A 20,620-nucleotide genomic window follows, 5' to 3' on the forward strand; every position below is an offset into this window, starting at 1 on the left:
TCCTCAAGTGATACCTAAACATGTAAGACTAAAGAGTGCCTCTGAGCTGAGCAGAAGTGGAACCACCCCATCATTCTTCCTGGCATCGATTTCCAATTCATCAGTGAAGCAAAGGGTAGAGCTAGACAGGCAACTACCTCCAGAGGGAAGAATGTAGCTGGATAGTTATTCACGAGTGTAGATCATATTTCCCAAGGTTCTGAGGGTAATTTGGATAATCAAAGAAAGGGGAGTTAGGGAAGTGGGAAGCAGGTAGAGCCATCTTGATTTGTGTTCAAATTGCCCATCTTTTTTGTTTTCAGAAAAAAATTGCCAAGAGCTGTGTTGGAATGTATTTTGTTATTTATTTATAGGTTGAAATTACTAATTGCCCTTGGGCTTTCAGTTCATTTTGCAAACCTGATTTCATTACCTTTTCAAGCCTAGAAAACTTTAAAAGTCATATTTATGGTGACCTTTATGGTATAATGCTTGGCCTTATTTATAAATATAAATTAGGAGTTCCCATTGTGGCTCAGTGGTTAATGAATCCGACTAGGAACCATGAGGTTGCAGGTTCGATCCCTGGCCTTGCTCAGTGGGTTAAGGATCCAGCGTTGCCGTGAGCTGTGGTGTAGGTCGCAGACGTGGCTCAGATCCTGCGTTGCTGTGGCTCTGGCATAGGCCGGCAGCTGCAGCTCCAATTTGACTCCTAGCCTGGGAACCTCCATATGCTGAGGGAGCAGCCCTAGAAAAGGAAAATAAATAAATAAATAAATAAATAAATATAAACTCATCCAAGGACATTAAGTTACATTTATGAATTTAATATTCATTTCCTTTTTGAAAGAATTTAGTTGTCTGAAGTAGTATTTAAATAAATTTTGGCATTCCCTTGGTGGCACAGTGAGTTAAGGATCCAGCATTGTCACTGCTGTGGCTCAGGTCCCAGCTGTGGTATGGGTTTGATCCCTGGCCCTGGAACTTCTGCATATCACAGGTGTGACCAAAAAATAAAGAGCCAAAGAAATGTGACAGCTAATCATCATATATAGGGTGGATACTGAAGATTTTTTTTTTTTAAGAAAGAATCCACAATTGGGAGAAATGAATATAATGTAATAACTTTAACCAGTGATATGGGATAGACTGTCTCTTTTAAATTATGGAATCATCAGCTTAGTAACCAGGAATATGGTTCAAGGTTTCCTGTCCAAAAATGTACATGAGGTGTATTATGTAATGTAAAATGAACTGGGAAATGGTACATAAAGCTCTCAAATATTCCTCATCTTCATAGGCCTTTGCTTCACAAGAAATTTAATAAGATATTCCATAATTAGTGTGTTCACAGTGTTTTATTTGGATATGATTTCATCAGCCAGTGGATGGAGCAGAATGTACCACTGAAAACCCTGCTACATTCACTGCCTTCTCAGTCTCTCTCCAGTAAGGAAACCTATTGAGGGCAAGGATTTTCCCACTATCATTTTATTTTTACCAACTATAAGCTCACTGATGACCTATGGTGATCACTGATGGTCTGTCTTCCAAAACAAAGCCTTCCATTTATACATAACCAAACAATCAGCTGTACATTATTACCCAAGGCTTTTCCAAATAGAAGGTACCAGTATTTTCCTATGTGTTTTTTGTGACGTAAAATAAGATGTAATTGACCATTGAAGGCATAACCACATTCACTGCATTCATAAGGTTTCTTTCCTGCACAAACTCCCTGTTATCTCTTAAGGGTGCACATCTGGCAACTGGCTCTTCTGTAAGGACCACATTCCTATCTGCTAGGAGCCTACTGGTGTTTAATATGTCTGAGGGATCATAGAAAGCATTTGTCCAGACATCATGTTAACAAGTTTTTTCCCCTGCATGAGTTCACTAGTATCTAATAAGCTGTGACCGGCTGTGGAAGGAGAGTCCATCTTCACTGAATCTACTTGTTTCTCTCTTGTGTGTATCTTCTTATGTTTAACCAGGCATGACATGTGAGAGAAGGCTTTCCCACACTCATGGCATCCATTGGGTCTCTCTCCTGTGTGGGTGTTTTGATGCACAATGAGCATTGTCCTTGTAGTGAAGGCTTTCCCACACTCACTGCATGCATAGGGTTTCTCTCCTGTGTGAATTCTCTGATGTTTAATGAGTCCTGATTTCTGCAAACAAGATTTTCCACAGTCAGTACATACAAAGGGCGTCCTTCCTGTATGAAATCGCTGATGTGCTATGAGGCATGCCTTCTGGTTGAAGGCCTTACCACATTCAGTGCATCCATAGGGTTTCTCTCCAGTGTGAGTTCGCCGATGTATAGTAAGATTGCCCTTCTGTATGAAACCTTTTCCACAGTCACTGCATATGTAAGATTTCTCTCCAGTGTGAATTTTCTGATGTAAAATGAGCTGTGATTTTTCTGGAGAAACTCACTGCATCCATGGGGCTTTTCTCCTTTTTCGCTTCTTTGATGTATAATGAGCTCTGCCCTCCTGCAGAAGGCTTTGCCACATTCAGTACATTCATAGGGTCTCTCCCCTGTATGAGTTCTCTGGTGTTCAGTTAGCTTGAACTTTCTATAGAATGCTTTCCCACATATACTACATACATGGGGTTTATTTCCTGTGTGAGTCTTCTGATGTTCAGTAAGCTGAAATTTCCTGAGGAAGGCTTTTCCACAATCACCACACTCATGGGTTTTCTCTCCTTTATGAGTTCGCTGATGTTCAGTGAGCTTGAACTTCTTGGAGAAAGTTTTCCCACACACACTACATCCATGAGGTTTCTTTCCAGTGTGAATTCTCTTATGTTCACTGAGCTGAGACCTCTTGAGGAAGGCTTTTCCACATTCAGTACATTCCTTAGCATTTTCTGTTTTGCTTATTTGTAGATGTTTAATTTCAGTATGAGTTTGCTCATGGTTAGCATGGAGAAAGGATCTCCTGTCTCCATTAAATTCAGCAGGCTCCTTTTTGTCACAGCTTCTTCTCTGGTTGATCATACCTAAATATGATTTCAGAGTTTTCCCATGTAAATCAAATATATCACAATTTGGCCTTAAAGGAAAAGACCTTTTGCTCTGATGAGTAATATTTTCAAATACACTCTGTTCATAACCCTCTTCTATCCTCCTTAGCGTATTTTGCTTTTGGCAGTGCCACTGCACACAATCTTCCACTTTCTCAGTTTCTAGGAGAGAGAACAACGAATCCATGAGTGTCATATGGAATAAAACTACTTCAGATATACTTTGGTGTGAGCTGGCTCTTTAATGGGAAATCTATGATATCAAATATAAGAGAAATTCCATGTAAAAAATGTCCTGTCTCCTTTTAAAAAAACTTTTCAAAATTGTAGTTAAACATACACAAGATAAATTGTTACCATTTTAACTAGAGTTCTTTGGCATGAAGTGCATTCACACTGTTGTGCAACCATCACCACCATTCATCTCTAGAACTTTTCCCCAACCAAAAAAAAAAAAAAAACAAAAAAAAGCTCTATCCATTCAACACTAACTCCTATGTCTTGGAAATGGTTAAAAACAAAGTAATATAAAACACCAAACCCCCAGATAACAGCCATTCGTGTAAAACAAATTCACAATGAATAAATATAGATTTATCTGCTTTATAAAGAGGCTCTGGGGATGGTTAAATACTATCACTGTTAGCATCTTATCACAGAGGTTATAGGGATACCCGATCCAGAATGGTGAAAGATATTTATTCATTGAATACATCTGTATAAATAGCTACCGCCATATACCAGGCATGGTGCTGGTTTTGGAGGAACAAACAAAAAAATTTCTTTATTTTCACTGAAGTCATATTCTAGGGGTGGGAAGGAAACAATAACAAGGAATAAAGTAGGCAGTTGCAAGTGTGACAGAGTTTGAAGAAGCAAAGGAAAAGACAGGCAGTAGAAGAAATCAAATTTATTTGGAAATGATAGACAAGACTCATTAGCAGATCAGATATGAGGAAAAGAGGGAATCAAAGGGTACTCCTAAATATTTGGCTTGAGCCACTGGGTAGGGGGGTAGCGTCCTTTAAGAAGACAAGGAATGTTGTTGAAGTTCAGAATGAGGGAAACAAAGTGCATTTTGACGCATATCATCTCTGACATACTTAAATATCCGGGTACAGGTATGGAAAACCAAGTCAGATAATAAAACCTGAGTGAGGTCTTCACTAAAGATAGCAATGTGGAAATCATCAGTGTGTAAATATCACTGAAGGTCAGAATTATATGAGATCACATTCTGAGAATATGAAGGCTGAAAAAAGATGAAGGCACAAGACCAAGGCTTTAGTTATTCAACACCCAGAGCTTTGGGATAGCCCGCTGAAGAGACCCGAACATTAACCACATTGGTAAGAGAAATAAGCAGACATGTGGGTTAGAACCAAGAGGCAACTCAGAATGTTGGACATATCAGAAGGATCGGATTCCAAGAAAATCCCAATAAATTCTTAGGTGCTTATCCCATTGCTAAAACCTGCCATTCTTCACTAGGTAGACCATCAAACTCACTTTCTCAAAGGACCAATCTCATATTCTAACCATGCATCTAGCTGTGACACAATCTCATATGTTCCCACAGAAAAGAGGGACTTGGTGATTCTTATAGACTTCACAACAGGTTAGTGGGGCACAAAGTCTTCTTGAAAAGATCAGCTGCTGCATCAGATATAGGAACCATCACCTTCTTCATCATGCTGTATGGATGTCATGTTGGAATTTTTACCATTTCACTCTCTCTGATATACTAATCTTTCATCTTGCCACCAACAGCATCTTCTTCCTTAATTGAACAGCTATGTCTCTACTGGCCTTAGTTAAGAGGTTCTAACGGGATGAGGTTTTATGATTTCATTTAGACTAGGAACTGGGAATGAGACATTTTATAAAGTTCTTTCCTAATTAAATAACAGGGATAGCAGAGGCATTAAATACAGGGGCCCAGGGGGTAGAGAACATTCAGGGTAATGCCAGGATTTAAGGGGTACAGAAGCACAGCAGAATCTCAGTTTTTAAAAGGATGAGGTCTGGGTCACTTTGCTGAACAGAAATTCACAGAACATTGTAAATCAACTATAATAGAATAGCTAAAAATCTTTTTTAAAAATTTAAAAAAAGATGGATGAGGGACAGGGATTCTCTTGCGAGGAAGATGATTCTAGTTTCTCACACAGAAAGTGTGAACTCTTTGGGAGTTGCCATGGAGACAGGTAAAATATATGGTACCAACATGGATATTAGTCAGTGTTAAGGGACCTATCAATCGGCATCGCCACAGAATACAAGAGCTTAACACCTTTGTGTAAAGTAAGGTTTTACAGCCTATGAGACAGAGCAGAGGCTGAAAAGAGAACCTTTGAAGAAGCATGGAGTGAGGAAAAAGTCAAGCAAGCAAATAAATGCACATTAAGAGACCATGTTACCCTGTAAGTAAGGCATCCAAGGTACGGGTGGATGTCATAAAGGGAAATAAATGGTTCCCAAAGGAGCAGGAAGGCATATTAGTTAGAAGGCAATGATGGATTCAAAGTTTTCTCTTAGAAGAGAGACATGGAAGGAGGAATTTCATAGCGAGAAATGTGAAAGGAACACAAAATCATACTCGGACAAGTGATGAAGAATAGGGAGATTTGGACATCCAAGCAAGGATAACCCTAGTGGGGGAAAACGTCGACATCTAAGAAGAAATAAACAGGAATTCTTTCCATGCTGTTCAGTAGAAAGTGACAGAACACTGTAAATCAACTATAATGGAAAAAATAATATAAAAAATTTAAAAATTATTCCAAGAATTGATAAAAGGGGTATATTTTCCTTTAAATTTCCACACAGAAAAAGAACTGTCATATGGAGAGTGGAATGGATAATATGGAGGCTGTTTCTGGGTCCTCAGACACCCTCACCACTGGGATGCCTTCTCCAAAGGACCAGAAAGGGATTTCCACAGCCTTCCCCCTCTTGCTGGTTCTCTCTCTCACTCACCTGGATGGGGGTGACTGTGAACTGCATCTTCCAAAGTCGGTGGTGGTTCTCTTTGTTCCAACTTGGACAGTACACCCAGTTTGCTAACCTGATGCCCTGCTCATGGGAAATGATACAAGACTCAGGCTTATCGAATGGCACTAGAGATCCGTGATGCTATGAGAACCATGCACTCTAGGGACTGCACAATTTCCATGTTTGCAAGTTAAAGGCTTTTCTCTAAAATGAGGAGAGGTTATACTTTCTCATCTGGGGCGAGGGAGGGGACTGAGAATCTACCACTTCAGAGCGCCACAGACACAACACGGCTTTCAGAAGCTGAGAAGAGAAAGGCACCCTCCAAGGGACACAGGGGAGCCATCCTCACCCACGGCCACCAGGTTGCTGTAGTTCTCCAGCATCACGTCCTGGTACAGGTCCTTCTGATCGGGGGTCAGGAGCTGCCACTCCTCCCATGTGAAGTCCACGGCCACATCCTCCAGTGTCAGTGATCCCTGTAACAACAGTCCTGTTTAATACAAGTGTTTCTCTAGTTATTGAAATGGAAGTTGTGAGATAATAGAAAATATATATAACGGTCTCTGTCCCTGGTGGCAAAACAAACAAAAAACACCAGGAGCATCTCTCATTCTAATATTTAGTCTTTGACCCTGGTTCCTGACACAAGACTCCTGTAACTCTTGTAAATTCTGAAGTGATAAGTATGGGACTTACTTATCTTGGTGTTTTCACTGCTGTGGCTTAGTTTCCATCCCTGGCCCTGGAACTTCTGCAGGCCACAGGTGTGGCCAAAAAAAGAAAGCATGGATTTAGAAGGCTTCTGGTTGCTGAACACGTGGAGGTGCTGGGAGAGAGTCGCACCCCAGAGAGGGCACAGAAGCTCTGCGCCCCTGCCCACATACCTTGCCTTTTGTATCTCCTGCATCTGGATATTCATCTGTATCCTTTACCACATCTTTTACACTAAACTGGTAAACACAGATAAGTGCTTCCCAGAGTTCTGTGAGCCACTCCAGCAAATTAATTGAACCAGAGGAGGCAATCATAGGAACCCACGATTTGTAGCCAAGTCAGACAGAAGTTGTGGGTAACCAGGGGACCTACTATTTTCGGTTGGCCTCTGAAGTGGGGGGCAGAATCATGGGACTGAACCCTTAAATCTGTGGGATCTGAAACTGCTTCCAGGTAGACAGCATCAGAATTAAATTGCAGGACACCCAGCTGGTGTCAGAGAATTGCTTGGTGGGAGAAAACTCCCACACACCTGGTGTCACAAGTGATGTGAGTCTGAGAGTAAAGGAGACACCAGAGGAAGAATAAGATTTTTCCCTCTTCAAAAGGAAGATGAAGACAGTTCTCATTTTCAGCATGTAGGCCATATCTGTTCCTATTTTTTTTCAACATATTGTGAAGGAAACAAAGCCATATTAAAATAACCAGTCATCCATTCATTCAGCAAAGCATAAATTTCTGTAATATGCATTCTTGAAATCTTGCTAACCTGAGATCACCTGCATGTATTTCAGCACCTACTTGTCAATCAGTGAACAGTTGCACTCATGTAAAAAATGTCCTAAGAGATGTTAAGCATTTACCTACATAGATTTACAATATATATGCACACATGTGTGTACACATACAAATCCATGTATGGATAAAGGGGTCCACACAGATAAATGTCTGGAACCCAGGAAACATTCCTAGCATTTGGTAATAATATGCTAGCATGTTAGAAAAAACGTAGGAGTGGGGGGAAGATGTGTTTTATCACTATGTGTACTATATCGTCTGAGTCTTGCATGGAAAATGTATCCATGAGTCTTTGTTTCTTTCTGACACCAAGTACATACGTGGTGTCTTATTCAATACCAGTTCTCCAGTGCTGAGCCTCTGACACCCACTGGGTGCCCTATGATTCAGTCCTATTCTGCACAGGCTTAAGGGCTCAGTCCCATAAGACTGCCTTCACTTCAGACAAACCCAAAGTCCCAGGTTCCCAGCACTTGTGTCCAACTTGGCTACAATTTCAGGGGTTCCCCCAACTTCCCTGCTCAGGTTTGATTATTTGCTAGAACAACTCACAGAACTCAGGAAAATATTATGCTTACTATGATAGTTTATTATAAAGGATATGCATGAGGAGGTACATAGGACACCAGGTCCAAAGGGGTCCTGAGTGCAAGAGGACCCCTGCACTGTCCCTGTCTAGTTGGCGTGCATCACCCTCCCAGTGGATGTATTTGCCCACTTGGAAGCTCTCTCTGCCCCGTAGGGATTTTTATGGAAGTTCCATTACATGGTCATAATTGACCAAAGCACTGCCTGCTAGTGATAGAGCTCAACTCCAGCCCCTCTCCTGTCCACAGAGGTCAGAGGGTAGAGCTAAAAGTTCCAGCTCTCTAAACTAGAGTTCTGGGATCAGCCCTCATGCTGAAGCTATCTTGGAGCCCAACCCAAGTCACCTCATTAGCATAAATTCAAATATGGTTAGAAATGTTTGTTATGAATAAAAAAGACACTCCTATGACACAGGAAATTCCAAAGGTTTTCAGAACTCTGCCAGGAACCAGAGACAAAGACCAAATACATATATATGTATAATTTTGCCACAGTGAGTCATTTTTATAATTGAAATAAAGGCAATAAGGAGCTGGGAGGTAATAACTAGATTTGAGGGGGTTATTCTCTTTCACTTATCAAAATTTTGTAAGCAGCTGAAACTTTTCTGGTTAATTTCTCTTTATTACTTGATCAATGATTTCATTTTTAATAGCTTTATCAACTTGAAATTTTGAATTTAGTGCCATCATCACTCACAAAAATAATGGCACTTCTTTGGCACAAGAGCAGCATCAGGATCAGGTAAAATTGCTTCAAAGGTTAATATTTAAACTGACCAAACATCAATTTGATGATTATCTACTATTTTACTTATTTCGATGAGCTCTTTTCAACATAGTTCACTATTCTTATTCCAATTAAATATAACAATATCTAGCTCTTATCTTCACAAAGTTTTTAACTTTTTGGTCATGAAAAATATAGTAATAACTAGATTTCGAACACAGGGAAGGGATCTGTATTTTCTGAAATAAGGTAAAGTTCTAAAGCAAACTGGATCTCAGCAACCCCAGCCATTACCAAACAACGGAACTTATAACGCCCAGTAGCCAAATCTGTACTCAAGCACCACTTCAGCCACCTGTTCACGGATGACCTTTGAAACGCACGAAAACCTATTTTCCTGAGCACTTCAGATTTTCTTCAAGGAAAAACCCAACCCCAAACAAGTGTGGGTATGTAAGTCACCAGGCTGTGGTCTTCTGAAAAAAACCGTGTCCACGGAATTCTACTTGGTCCTCTCATGTAAGAAACAGCCATACACAACCTGTCTGTACATCTATTAGAAGAATGCTGTGAACACACAGGCCACCTTATCACCTCTAGAAAAAAAGCATCAAAGAAATTCCCTAAGACTTAAGCACTACGAAACAGTGACATCTCCTGAAGAACCGATCTGCCGCCACCCCAGACGCAGCGCGTATCATATAATAACTTCTCGTGATTCTGTGGTTGCAATGGCTGACAGAAATATTAGATGCAAGTTGGTTTATGTGACCAAAAGGGACCTGCTGAGTCATACATTATGTTCCAACATTGGTCATATAGTACAAACTCTAGGAAGATTAAATATATACCTGATTCGGAATTATCATCGTGGCTCATCGGAAACGAATCTGACTAGCATCCACGGGGACGCAGGTTCAATCCCTGGCCTTGCTCAGTGGATTAAGGATCTGGCATTGCCGTGAACTGTGGTGTAGGTCACAGACACAGCTTGGATCCCAAGCTGCTGTGGCTGTGGTGTAGGCTGGCAGCTGTAGCTGCTTCGACCTCTAGCCTGGGAACCTCCATATGCCTTAGGGTATGGCCCTAAAAATAAACCAAATACATACATATACACACACCTGATTCTACTTTGTCATGATTTTGAAGGTACAATTTATTTCTCCCAGAGCCCATCTCCCCCAATTTATACTCTTCATTTAATTGAACTGATTTTTTTTCACGCCTCCAGAAATCTCTTTTTTTAATTAATTAATTTATTTATTTATTTTGTCTTTTTAGGGCTGTACCCACGGCATATGGAGGTTCCCAGGCTAGGGGTCTAATCGGAGCTACAGCTGCCGGCCTACACCACAGCCACAGCAACTCAGGATCCAAGCCGCGTCTGCAAATTACACCACAGCTCATGGCAACGCTGGATCGTTAACCCACTGAGCAAGGCCAGGGATCGAACCCGCAACCTCATGGTTCCTAGTTGGATTTGTTAACCACTGAGCCACTACGGGAACTCCCACCTCCAGAAATCTATGAGGGCATCAAGTTAAGAATAAAACAAACCAAAAGTCACCTGAGCCTTTGTCATTTTCTTCAGTTTTGGGAAATGCCCAGTAATGGGGATATTCTGTCTTTAGTCTCTTCTGTATCTGCCTTAAATTTCTGTTCAGAATTCTCAGGTGAAAGATGCATATGCAATGCCAGGAACCTCCTCCTTGTCCTTTACTTGACCTCTCTTGCTCCTGGGATGCCAGGACCTATGGGGTGAAGAGTAAGTTCATTTGAGTGATAAATTCCCTCAAGGCCCAGATGTTGTCACTACTGCTGTGTACTTCAAGGTCATAACTTTTTTTTTTTGTCTTTTTAGGGCCGCACCTGCAGCATATGGAGGTTCCCAGGCTAGGGGTCGAATCGGAGCTGTAGCTGCTGGCCTACACCACAGCCACAGCAAAGAGGGATCTGAGATGCATCCGTGACCTACACCACAGCTCATGGCAAATAACCAACTGAGCCAGGCCAGGGATCGAACCTGCATCCTCATGGATGCTAGTGAGATTTCTTTTCACTGAGTCACGACAGAACTCCCCCAAGGTCATTACTTCTAACTATGCCTTTATTTGGTGCCCTTGGGGCAGTAAAACATAACAATCTGAATGGGGGGAGGTATGTCTTTCTTCTGTGAAATAGAAGTAGCATGGGGAGTTCCCCTCGTGGCACAGCAGAAATGAATCTGACTAGGAACCATGAGGTTGCGTGTTGGATCCCTGGCCTCAATCAGTGGGTTAAGGATCCGGCATTGCTATTGGCTGTGGTGTAGGTTGAAGATGTGGCTCAGATCCTGCATTGCTGTGGCTGTGGTATAGGCCAGCAGCTGTAGCTCTGATTCGACCCCTAGCCTGGGAACTTCCTTAAAAAAAGCAAAAAAAAAAAAAAAAAAAGAAGAAGAAGTAGCATGAATGAGAAAGGGAAAATGCAAAAGGAAAACCAGCACAGCAAAAGGCCTCAACAGCAGGAGACTCCTCACACAGATCAGTTTTCGGAAAGAGGACAGACATATAGGTGAGACTCTGGACATTTTTTCACTTAAAATCACTTGTGTCCACATATCCCTTTGCACTGGGTTAAATGGTGCACACACACACCACCCCCCCGGAAAGATATGTCTACATCATAACCCCCCCGCGAACAGGTGAATATGATCTTATTTGGAAAAAGGGTCTTTGCAGATGTAATGAAGTTAGAGGTCCTGAGATGAGAACATCCAGCATTACCCAAGTTGGCTCTAAAATCCCATGAGTGGGAGTTCCCTTTGTGGCTCAGCGGTTAACCAGCCCGACTAGGATCCATGAGGACATGAGTATGATCCCTGGCCTTGCTGAGTGGGTTAAGGATCCGGTGTTGCCGTGAGCTGCAGTATAGGTCACAGACACAGCTTGGATCCCACGTTGCTGTGGCTGTAGTGTAGACAGGCGGCTGTAGCTCCGATTAGACCCCTAGCCTGGGAACCTCCATATGCCACTGAAGCGGCCCTTGAAAGTAAAAAAAAAAAAAAAAAAAAAGGTAGATAAAATCCACGAGTGTCCTTACACCAGACACACTAGCTTAGAAGCACACGAGGAAGATGAGACTGTGTGCACAGACAGACATCAGAGTTATGCTGCCACAAGCTAAGGAATGCCTGGACAATCTGGTGGAAACCAAGGAAATGAATGGTGTTGGGGATCCCCAAGACTGTGCCCAGATTCAAGGATTAGCTAGGATGCCTAAGACTCAGCATGTAACAGATTTATTACCATGAAAGGATACAAACCAAACCCCCATCTGCCCAGATATCACATCAGATCCCACAGGTTAAAGCTTCAGTCCTACAAGACTGCCCCACCACCACCCACCTACCACAACCTAAGATGCCATTCCCAAGTCCAGGTTAGTACCTATACTTCTGACCAACTGGCTATAAATCACAAGTTCCCATGACCACCTCAGGTTCAATTAATTTGCTAGAGTGGCTCAAGAACGCTGAGAAATATTTTACTTACTAGATGGCCAGTTTATTATAAAAGAATATAACTCAGAGTTCCCTTGTGGCACAGCAGGTTAAAATTCCTGGGCAGGAGTTCCCGTCGTGGTGCAGTGGTTAACGAATCCGACTAGGAACCATGAGGTTGCGGGTTCCATCCCTGCCCTTGCTCAGTGGGTTAACGATCCAGCGTTGCCGTGAGCTGTGGTGTAGGTTGCAGACGCGGCTCAGATCCCGCGTTGCTGTGGCTCTGGCGTAGGCCGGTGGCTACAGCTCCGATTCAACCCCTAGCCTGGGAACCTCCATATGCCGCGGGAGCGGCCCAAGAAATGGCAACAACAACAACAACAACAACAAAGAAAAAAGACCAAAAAAAAAAAAAAATCCTGGGCAGCCCCCCAAAAAGAAATATAACTCCGGAACAACCTGATGGAAGAGATGCCTTGGAGAAGGCAAGAGGAAAGGGCTCGGGCTTCCAGGCCCTCTCCAGGACAGCCACGTTCCTCTCTGAATCCGTCCTTTTATGTTTTTATGGAGGCTTCATAGGCATGACTGAGTAACTCCTTGGCCATTGGTGATTAATTCAACCTCCAGCCCTCCCTCCTCCCCAGAGGTCAGGGGGTGGCACGGAGAGGTCCAACCCTCTAATCACAAGGTTGGCAGAACAAACAACAAGCCCCTGTCTTTAGGAGCACTCCAAAAGTCACCTTATTAACAAGAGATATCTTTTTTTTTTTTTCTTTTTAGGGCTGAACCTGCAGCCTTAAATTTCCAGGCTAGGGATTGAATCAGAGCGAGAGGTGGCGGCCTACACCACAGCCACAGCAATGGGGGATTCGAGCAGCATCTGAGACCTACACCACAGCTCACGGCAACGCTGGATCCCCAACCCACTGATCAAGGCCAGGGATTGAACCTGCGTCCTCATGGATACTAGTGTGGTTTGTTACCACTGAGCTACAATGGGAACTCCCGACAAGAAACATCTTAACCTCTATCAAAACTTCAAAAGTCCAAGGGTTTTAGGAGCTCAGTGCCAGAAATGGGGACTAAGACCAAATATTTCTTACTATAAGTCACAATATCACAGGAACTCACTCAAATCATCAGAAAGACCAAGAATCAAGATTTTTAGAAGCCAGATTCATTTCATCTTCAAATCCATACATTTGTCACTGGGACAATATTATTTGGAGATGCTCAGATTATTCACTTAGAAAATACAAAGGAATTAGTTAAAAAGCTATTGGTGGGTGTTCCCGTTGTGGCGCAGTGGAAACGAATTCAACTAGGAACCGTGAGGTTTCGGGTTCGATTTCTGGCCTCGCTCAGTGGGTTAAGGATCCGGCATTGCTGTCAGCTGTGGTGTAGGTCGCAGACGGGCCTCGGATCTGGCATTGTGGTGGCTCTGGCATAAGCTGGCGGCTACATCTCTGATTTGACCCCTGGCCTGGGAACCTCCATAGGCTGTGGGTGCGGCCCTAAAAAGACAAAGACCAAAAAAAAAAAAGCTATTGGTAGAACTCTAGTCGATAGAAATGCTAAAGTATTTAGGGGAAAGTACACTGATATCTGCAATTTACTTTGAAATGCACCCCCCCAAAAATTTTTTTTTGGTCTTTTTAATGGCTGCACCTGTGGCTTATGGAGGTTCCCAGGGTAGAGGTCCAATTGGAGCCACAGCTGCCCACCTACATGACAGCAAGAGGAACCCCCAGATCCAAGCCACCTATGCTGTGGCTTGCAGCAATGTTGGATCCTTAACCTGCAGAGCAAGGCCAGGGACTGAACCTGCATCTTGATGGATACCAGTTGGGTTCTTAACCAATTGAGCCACAATGGTAACTCCAAAAAAATTTTTTTTCAAATTAAGAAAACAAGGTGAATTAATGAATGAAGGGCTGGATAGATACTGATAGGCCAAATATAGCAAAATGTTAATGCTACAATCTAAGTGGTGGGTATATGTATACTGTAAATTTCATTCAACTTTGCTATGTTTGGAATTCTTCATAACATTGAGATGTTGAGTTCATAATTTTATAACGAAATATTGAGTTGGAAAAAGCTATTAGTAATAAGAAACGGTCAGTGAAGTAACCAAAACAAAAATTAATTTAAAAATTGCTTTACTATGTTAAAGAACTTAGAAGAGAATAAGATAAAAATTAGAAGAAGAAAAAAGACCCTATTTACAATTGCAACGAAGGCAAAAAACCAGTAAAGAGATGAGGGTCTGGGATACATACCCTTGGATAAATACCACCAAATCGTCTGTCTTTTGGAGGTGGGGGGGAGGAGACGGAAGGCGAGGGAGGCGGAGTTGGGGGAGGAACCTTTCGCCAGCGGCCTGTGAAAGTTCCTCCCCAGGGATCCATCCAACCAAGGCTGCAGCGACAATGCCAGATCTTTAACCCGCTGCGCCACAAAAGAACTTCCCCAAATCCTAATATAAACCTAAAAGTAAAAACTAAGAGAATTTGTACTACGGAAATGTTTAGAATGTGAAATTAACCTTAAAAAGGCAAATTGCACCAGTGTTTTCATAATTTATCTGAATTGTGAAAATCAAGCCGGGAAAATAAAAGACAAAAATCGAAATATACGAATATTTGAGTAAGAGTTGGGAAAAAGAATTTGGGGAGCTAGAAATTATTTTACTGGTGTCAAAAGGAATCTGAAAAGAAATATCCAAGTAAATTTGCCTAAAGAAGGCTAGAAACCTCATCTTTAACGGAAGGTTAACACTTTAGATTTGTTTTATCCCTGATCTCCCTAAACTTCCTATCTGTGGGGACGAAAGGAGAAGGCGATGTAGTGCCCTAAGAAGACTTTCAAAATAGTCCTTAGAGAGGAAAGTGGGCTTCAAGGACTGAAGGGGATTGCAGTGTTCATCAGGTCTATCACACTCCCGGCTCCTGCATCTCTTGAGCGCCAAATAAAATCCAAACACCATTTTCAGACAAATAGCAATTCCCCTGCAGTTTTCAATTAGTCAGCCCTACCAACAGAGTGAACTGCAAAGACCCAAAAATCTGACCTCAGGACTCTGAGTCCTCGATCTTGACAGATCTTTAAAGCATGACTACGAGAGCTCCTACATGCCCGAAGGCAAAGGCACCCCAACTTCAGACCCAAAGTCCTGGACCACCAGCTCTCCCCGCGGACTCTGCGGTTCCTACCTACACAGATGCCAAATCCTTTCTCTTAACCTACCCCACACACTGACCTGATTTCCTCTTGATCTCCCTCCGGTCTCCTAGCCGCTACACTTAAGTTGTGCATGCTTTTCTTTTCAGGACGCCTAAACACAGCCTCGCCTCCGGCCTACGGCGGCCGACGAAGGACAGCCTTTCCCACGCAGCACGGACAACTGGACTTCCGGCTGCGCCGGCGCGGGTAATATGTCCGCGCCCTTACGTGCCTCGCACCCTGCAGGCTGCCATCTTTGAGTATTTATCATGCAGAACAGAGACTGCTGCTTCTGCGCCCCTAACGGGATGACTCGAGACCAGAGAAAAGCCTCTGAACTGTTCAGTCACCTGATACTTCAGCCTCTGTGCGGCAAGGTTGGAAGAGTTGCGTAGCCTTTCAGAAACTCCGCCTTCCAAAAGGAAAACATGGTGTGTGGGCAACATCCACCTCAGCCATGGAGAAAGAAACGCCCAGTGAATTTGGCCATCGCAGAGGAGTTTCGGTGTCCGTACAGCGGGCAACACGCCCCCCCCCCAACCTCCCCCCCTACACACACACACCCCACCAAGGGAAAAGGAAGATGGAGCGCTAAGCTTGGATAATAACAAGGCACAGGACAAGTACCTGCTCTCACTCACCCTGTGAGGTTAGACCTAGAAGGTGAGTGAGGGTCCAAGTATGAATTCATAGTCAAGTTGCCTTTTGTTTCAGGCCGGTTTAAACACCTAATGTTAAAATTTGAAATTGTGCTCTGTGAAATAAGCAGATATAAAAGCCACTGTGATGCTGCATAGCATCAGCAGTGTTGTGCCAGTGTTTTTGGAAGGAATTGTTGAATGCAGATTCAAGTGCCCAGTACACAGTGTGGCCAAACAAACCAAAATGTTGGAGATTAGAGCAGCGAGAGGTTGCAGTTCCCCTCCTGGCGCAGTGGTTAACGAATCCGACTAGGAACCATGAGGGTGCTGGTTTGATCCCTGGCCTTGCTCAGCGGGTTAAGGATCCGGTGTTGCCGGGAGCTGTGGTGTAGGTTGCAGAAGCGGCTAGGATACTGTGTTGCTGTGGCCCTGGCGTGGGCCGGTCGGTGGCTACAGCTCCGATTAGACTCCTAGCCTGGGAACCTCCATATGCCGCGGGTGCGGCCCTAGAAAAGACAAAAAGACAAAAAAAAAAAGAGCAATGAGAGGTTTAATGCAGGGCCAAGGAAGGAGAATGGGCAGCTTGTGCTCAAAAAACCAGAACTCCCTGATGGTTTGGGAGGAAGACATTATAAAGACAAAATTGGGGGTGCAGGGTGTATGGCTTTCTTCTGATTGGCTGTTGGTGTAACAGGGCGGTGATGTGAGAATCTTGTGCTCTGCCTGCAGTTACCATCCTCCACCTCGGTGATGGTGTGTGTGTGGGGGGGCTTGTTCCTGCAGAAGAGCTCAAAGATAGATTGTTTTGTACGTCCCTTGAAGAGGAACCAGGACCCTGCTTCATTGTGGCACTGTTGTTTCCTGACTGTTTTTCCTTCGTTTCTGCATTCCTTTACTTTCGTAATTAGAAACTGTTTGAATGTATCCCTTGGAACTCTTGGAAAGTCTAGGAGATTGAAGCCTTTTTCCTACAAAATAGGAAGGTGGGGGGACACTGAAAGTGTCCTGGGGACGCCCACAGAGTTCTGCTGGGTTTCAGGATCACACACAGCTAGGGAATTCCCGTTGTGGCTGGGAACATACACATGCCACAAGTGTGGCCCTAAAAAAAAAAAAAAAAGAAATCACACACAACCGTTCTTTATGGGACAATATTATCAAGACCTTTGCACCTCTGCTTGCAATTAAGATTATTGGGAGATGATTCTGGGGGCATCTATGTGCTGTTTTGTCACTTCTTAATGTCTAGCTCACCTCTCTTTGTTCACCTCTTACCATAACTCTGCACCTTAGTTCAAGCTCTTTCCAGCTGTAGCAGCAGTGGGCTCTTGTTGGAAAAGGGAGAAGCCAGAAAATGGTCACCTAGCAGAGTCCCGGGGACCGGCTGCCAAGTAAATGTCCTTGGCTTCGCCCCGGAAGGCATTCTAGAGTGAGCCCTGGTAAAGTGAAAGCAAGTTTGTTTACAGAGATACACATTCCATAGGCGGAAGGTGAGAGTCACCTGGGGATACATGGTGGTTCGTTTTTTGGGGCTGGGCAATTTCATAGGCTGGCAGATGGGAGGGTTGTTCCAACTGTTTGAGGCAAGAGGTAGGGATTTCCAGGAAATGGGACACCGCCCACTTTCTGACCTTTTCTGTTTAGTTTCAGAACCCTTATGGCACTGGTGGGTGTTCATGTGTTACAGTGAGTGGAATAATGAGGCTCAAGGTCTGTGGGAAGACATATCTTCTGATGTCTTGGGTCTAGTAGGTTCTAACTTCTTCCTGTTGTAGCCTCATACCGAGACCAGCTCAGCAGGTGAGGGCTGAAGAATGGGTGCTGTGAAACTTAAGGAAAAAAGTTTAACATAAAACAAGACACAGAGACATTTGTCTTAATCAAAGGTGGGAATCAGGGGACTCAGGGTCTCAGGAACCAAGACCCCTGCCTCAAGAAACCACACTACTTTTATTGTGCTCTTTAGAATTACGTCAAGTGAGGAGGGGGCTGTAGGTGCAGGATATGGTTTTTTTTTAATTATTATTATTATTTTAAAAGTCCCATAGCTGGTTAAGCTTTTACTCTGATCTTTAGGCATTTAACAGGCATTGGCATTGAGGAAGTCTGGTGTCAGCTGTCTAGGCATAGCATCTAGAGAATCACCATTGTGCTTCCGCAGACAGTGTACCTATCCACGGCAACCTGGCCGTGCCTGGGTTTGCACCTCGTTCTCCTTGCTGATGCACATCTTGTTAATGACCCCTCATAAACCCCTTGGGGCCCTGAGGCTCATCTTCCTCTTATCTTAACAGGATGTACCAGGCTCTGCAAACAGCGTGCTTATCCGCATGCCTAGACCAACGCATTCTGTCCTCATTCAGCTGACCACATGAATAACTTATGCCTTTAGGTCTTCGTTCTTAAGCTTAAGTTTCTCACCAGCCCTGCGACTGTTTTTCAGGCAGGAATATAGGGTAAGGTTAAAGCGGGACAAGATGGAGTTTTCAGCATAGAAAATAAAAGCAGAGAGGCTAAAAAAAGATTGTAGAAACATGTCTCCCGACATCCTCAGGGGCTGTGTCATTCTTCTCATGGTTGTGCCCTGCCCCCTTTCCTTCTGTCTCTCAATGGCACAGACAAATCAAACTTCCTTACAGACTTTTGAGACAATATAAATTGGTCAACAGTAACTTTACGGATATGTTCCCCAAAGCTATTAATTAAAACCATCCTTTCCACTTGTTGTGGCTCAGCAGGTTACAAACCCAACTAATATCCATGAGGATTTGGGTTCAATCCCTGGCCCCCTTCAGTGGGTTAAGGATCCTGCATTGCCCAGTCTGCAGTGTAGGTCCATGATGTGGCTTGGATCCCACGTGGCTTTGGCTGGCAGCTGTAGCTCTGATTTGACCCCTAGCCTGGGAACTTCCATATGCTGCAGGAGGAAAAAAAAAAAAAAAAAAAAGGAGTTCCCATCATGGTACAGCAGAAATGCATCCAACTAGGAACCACGAGGTTGCTGGTTTGATTCCTGGACTCGTTCAGTGGGTCAAGGATCTGGCATTGCCATGAGCTGGGATGTAGGTTGCAAGATGTAGCTCGGATCCTGCACTGCTGTGGCTGTGGTGTAGGCTGGCAGCTGTAGCTCCGATTGACCCCTAGCCTGGGAATCTCCATATGCCATAGGTGTGGCCCTGAAAAGCAAACAAAAAAATCCTATCCAATAAGAATTGGTATAAATTTATTTAAAAGATAAAAGAATAAAATCTGAGAATTGGCCATCCACAAATTGGCCTGCTTCCATTTAAAAATGAAGTTTAGGAGTTCCCGTCGTGGCGCAGTGGTTAACGAATCCGACTAGGAACCATGAGGTTGCGGGTTCGGTCCCTGCCCTTGCTCAGTGGGTTAACGATCCGGCGTTGCCGTGAGCTGTGGTGTAGGTTGCAGACGCGGCTCGGATCCCACGTTGCTGTGGCTCTGGCGTAGGCCGGTGGCTACAGCTCCGATTCGACCCCTAGCCTGGGAACCTCCATGTGCCGCAGGAGCGGCCCAAGAAATAGCAACAACAACAACAACAACAAAAAAGACAAAAGACAAAATAAATAAATAAATAAATAAAATAAAAATGAAGTTTAGGTGTTCCCGTCATGGTACAGCAGAAACAAATCTGACTAGGAACCATGAGGTTGCTGGTTTGATCCCTGGCCTTGCTTAGCGGGTTAAGGATCTGGTATTGCCCTGAGCTGTGGTGTATGTTGCAGACATGGCTTGGATCCTGTGTTTCTGTGGCTGTGGCGTAAGCTGGCAGCTGTAGCTCGCCTTGGCCCCCTAGCCTGCGAACCTCCATATGCCACAGTCCGGCCCTAAAATTGGCTATTCAGAATCCTTTATGTGGATATTTGCCTATTAAATTTTACTTTTGTCATTTTCTTCTTTTTCTTTTCTTTTTTTTTCTTTCTTTTTTTCTTTTTTTTTTTTTTTTTTTTGCTGCACCCTTGACATGTAGAATTTCCTGGAACTTGGATCAAACCCACAACACGGTAGGGGCCCGAGCCACAGCAGTGGCACCATCAAGTCCTGAACCAGCTGAGCCCCCAGGGAACTCTGTTGTCATTTTCTTATTAATTTGTTGACTTAAAGAAATACACACAACATAAGAATTGTGAGTTTTGGAGTTCCCATCATGGCTCATCGGTAACAAACAACCAGTAACCATGAGGACGTGGATGGATCCCTGCCCTTGCTCACTGGGTTAAGGATCCGGTGTTGCCGTCAACTGCGGTGCAGTTTGCAGGTGGGGCTCTGATCCCACGTTGCTGTGGCTGTGGTGTAGGCTGGCAACTGCAGCTCCAGTTGGACCTCTTCCTGGGAACTTCCATTTGCTGCGGGTGAGGCTCTAAAAAAAAAAAGAAAAGAAAAGAAAAGAAAAAAAAAAGAAGAATTGTGAGTTTTA

General features: G+C 43.6%; 1 protein-coding gene across 1 annotated transcript; it reads right to left on the reverse strand.

Annotated features, from left to right (window-relative positions):
* Positions 1 to 1,318: 1,318 nt before the first annotated feature.
* On the reverse strand, positions 1,319 to 15,707 carry LOC125132691 (zinc finger protein 649-like). Its single transcript, XM_047790325.1, is given in 7 exon segments — positions 1,319 to 1,820; positions 1,823 to 2,413; positions 2,416 to 3,174; positions 5,992 to 6,087; positions 6,359 to 6,485; positions 10,406 to 10,589; positions 15,582 to 15,707. Coding segments are annotated over 6 exon segments (1,788 nt in total). The 5' UTR covers positions 10,421 to 10,589; positions 15,582 to 15,707; the 3' UTR covers positions 1,319 to 1,620.
* Positions 15,708 to 20,620: the final 4,913 nt, after the last annotated feature.

This window comes from Phacochoerus africanus, chromosome 8, assembly GCF_016906955.1.
Source record: "Phacochoerus africanus isolate WHEZ1 chromosome 8, ROS_Pafr_v1, whole genome shotgun sequence".
NCBI lineage: Eukaryota > Metazoa > Chordata > Mammalia > Artiodactyla > Suidae > Phacochoerus > Phacochoerus africanus.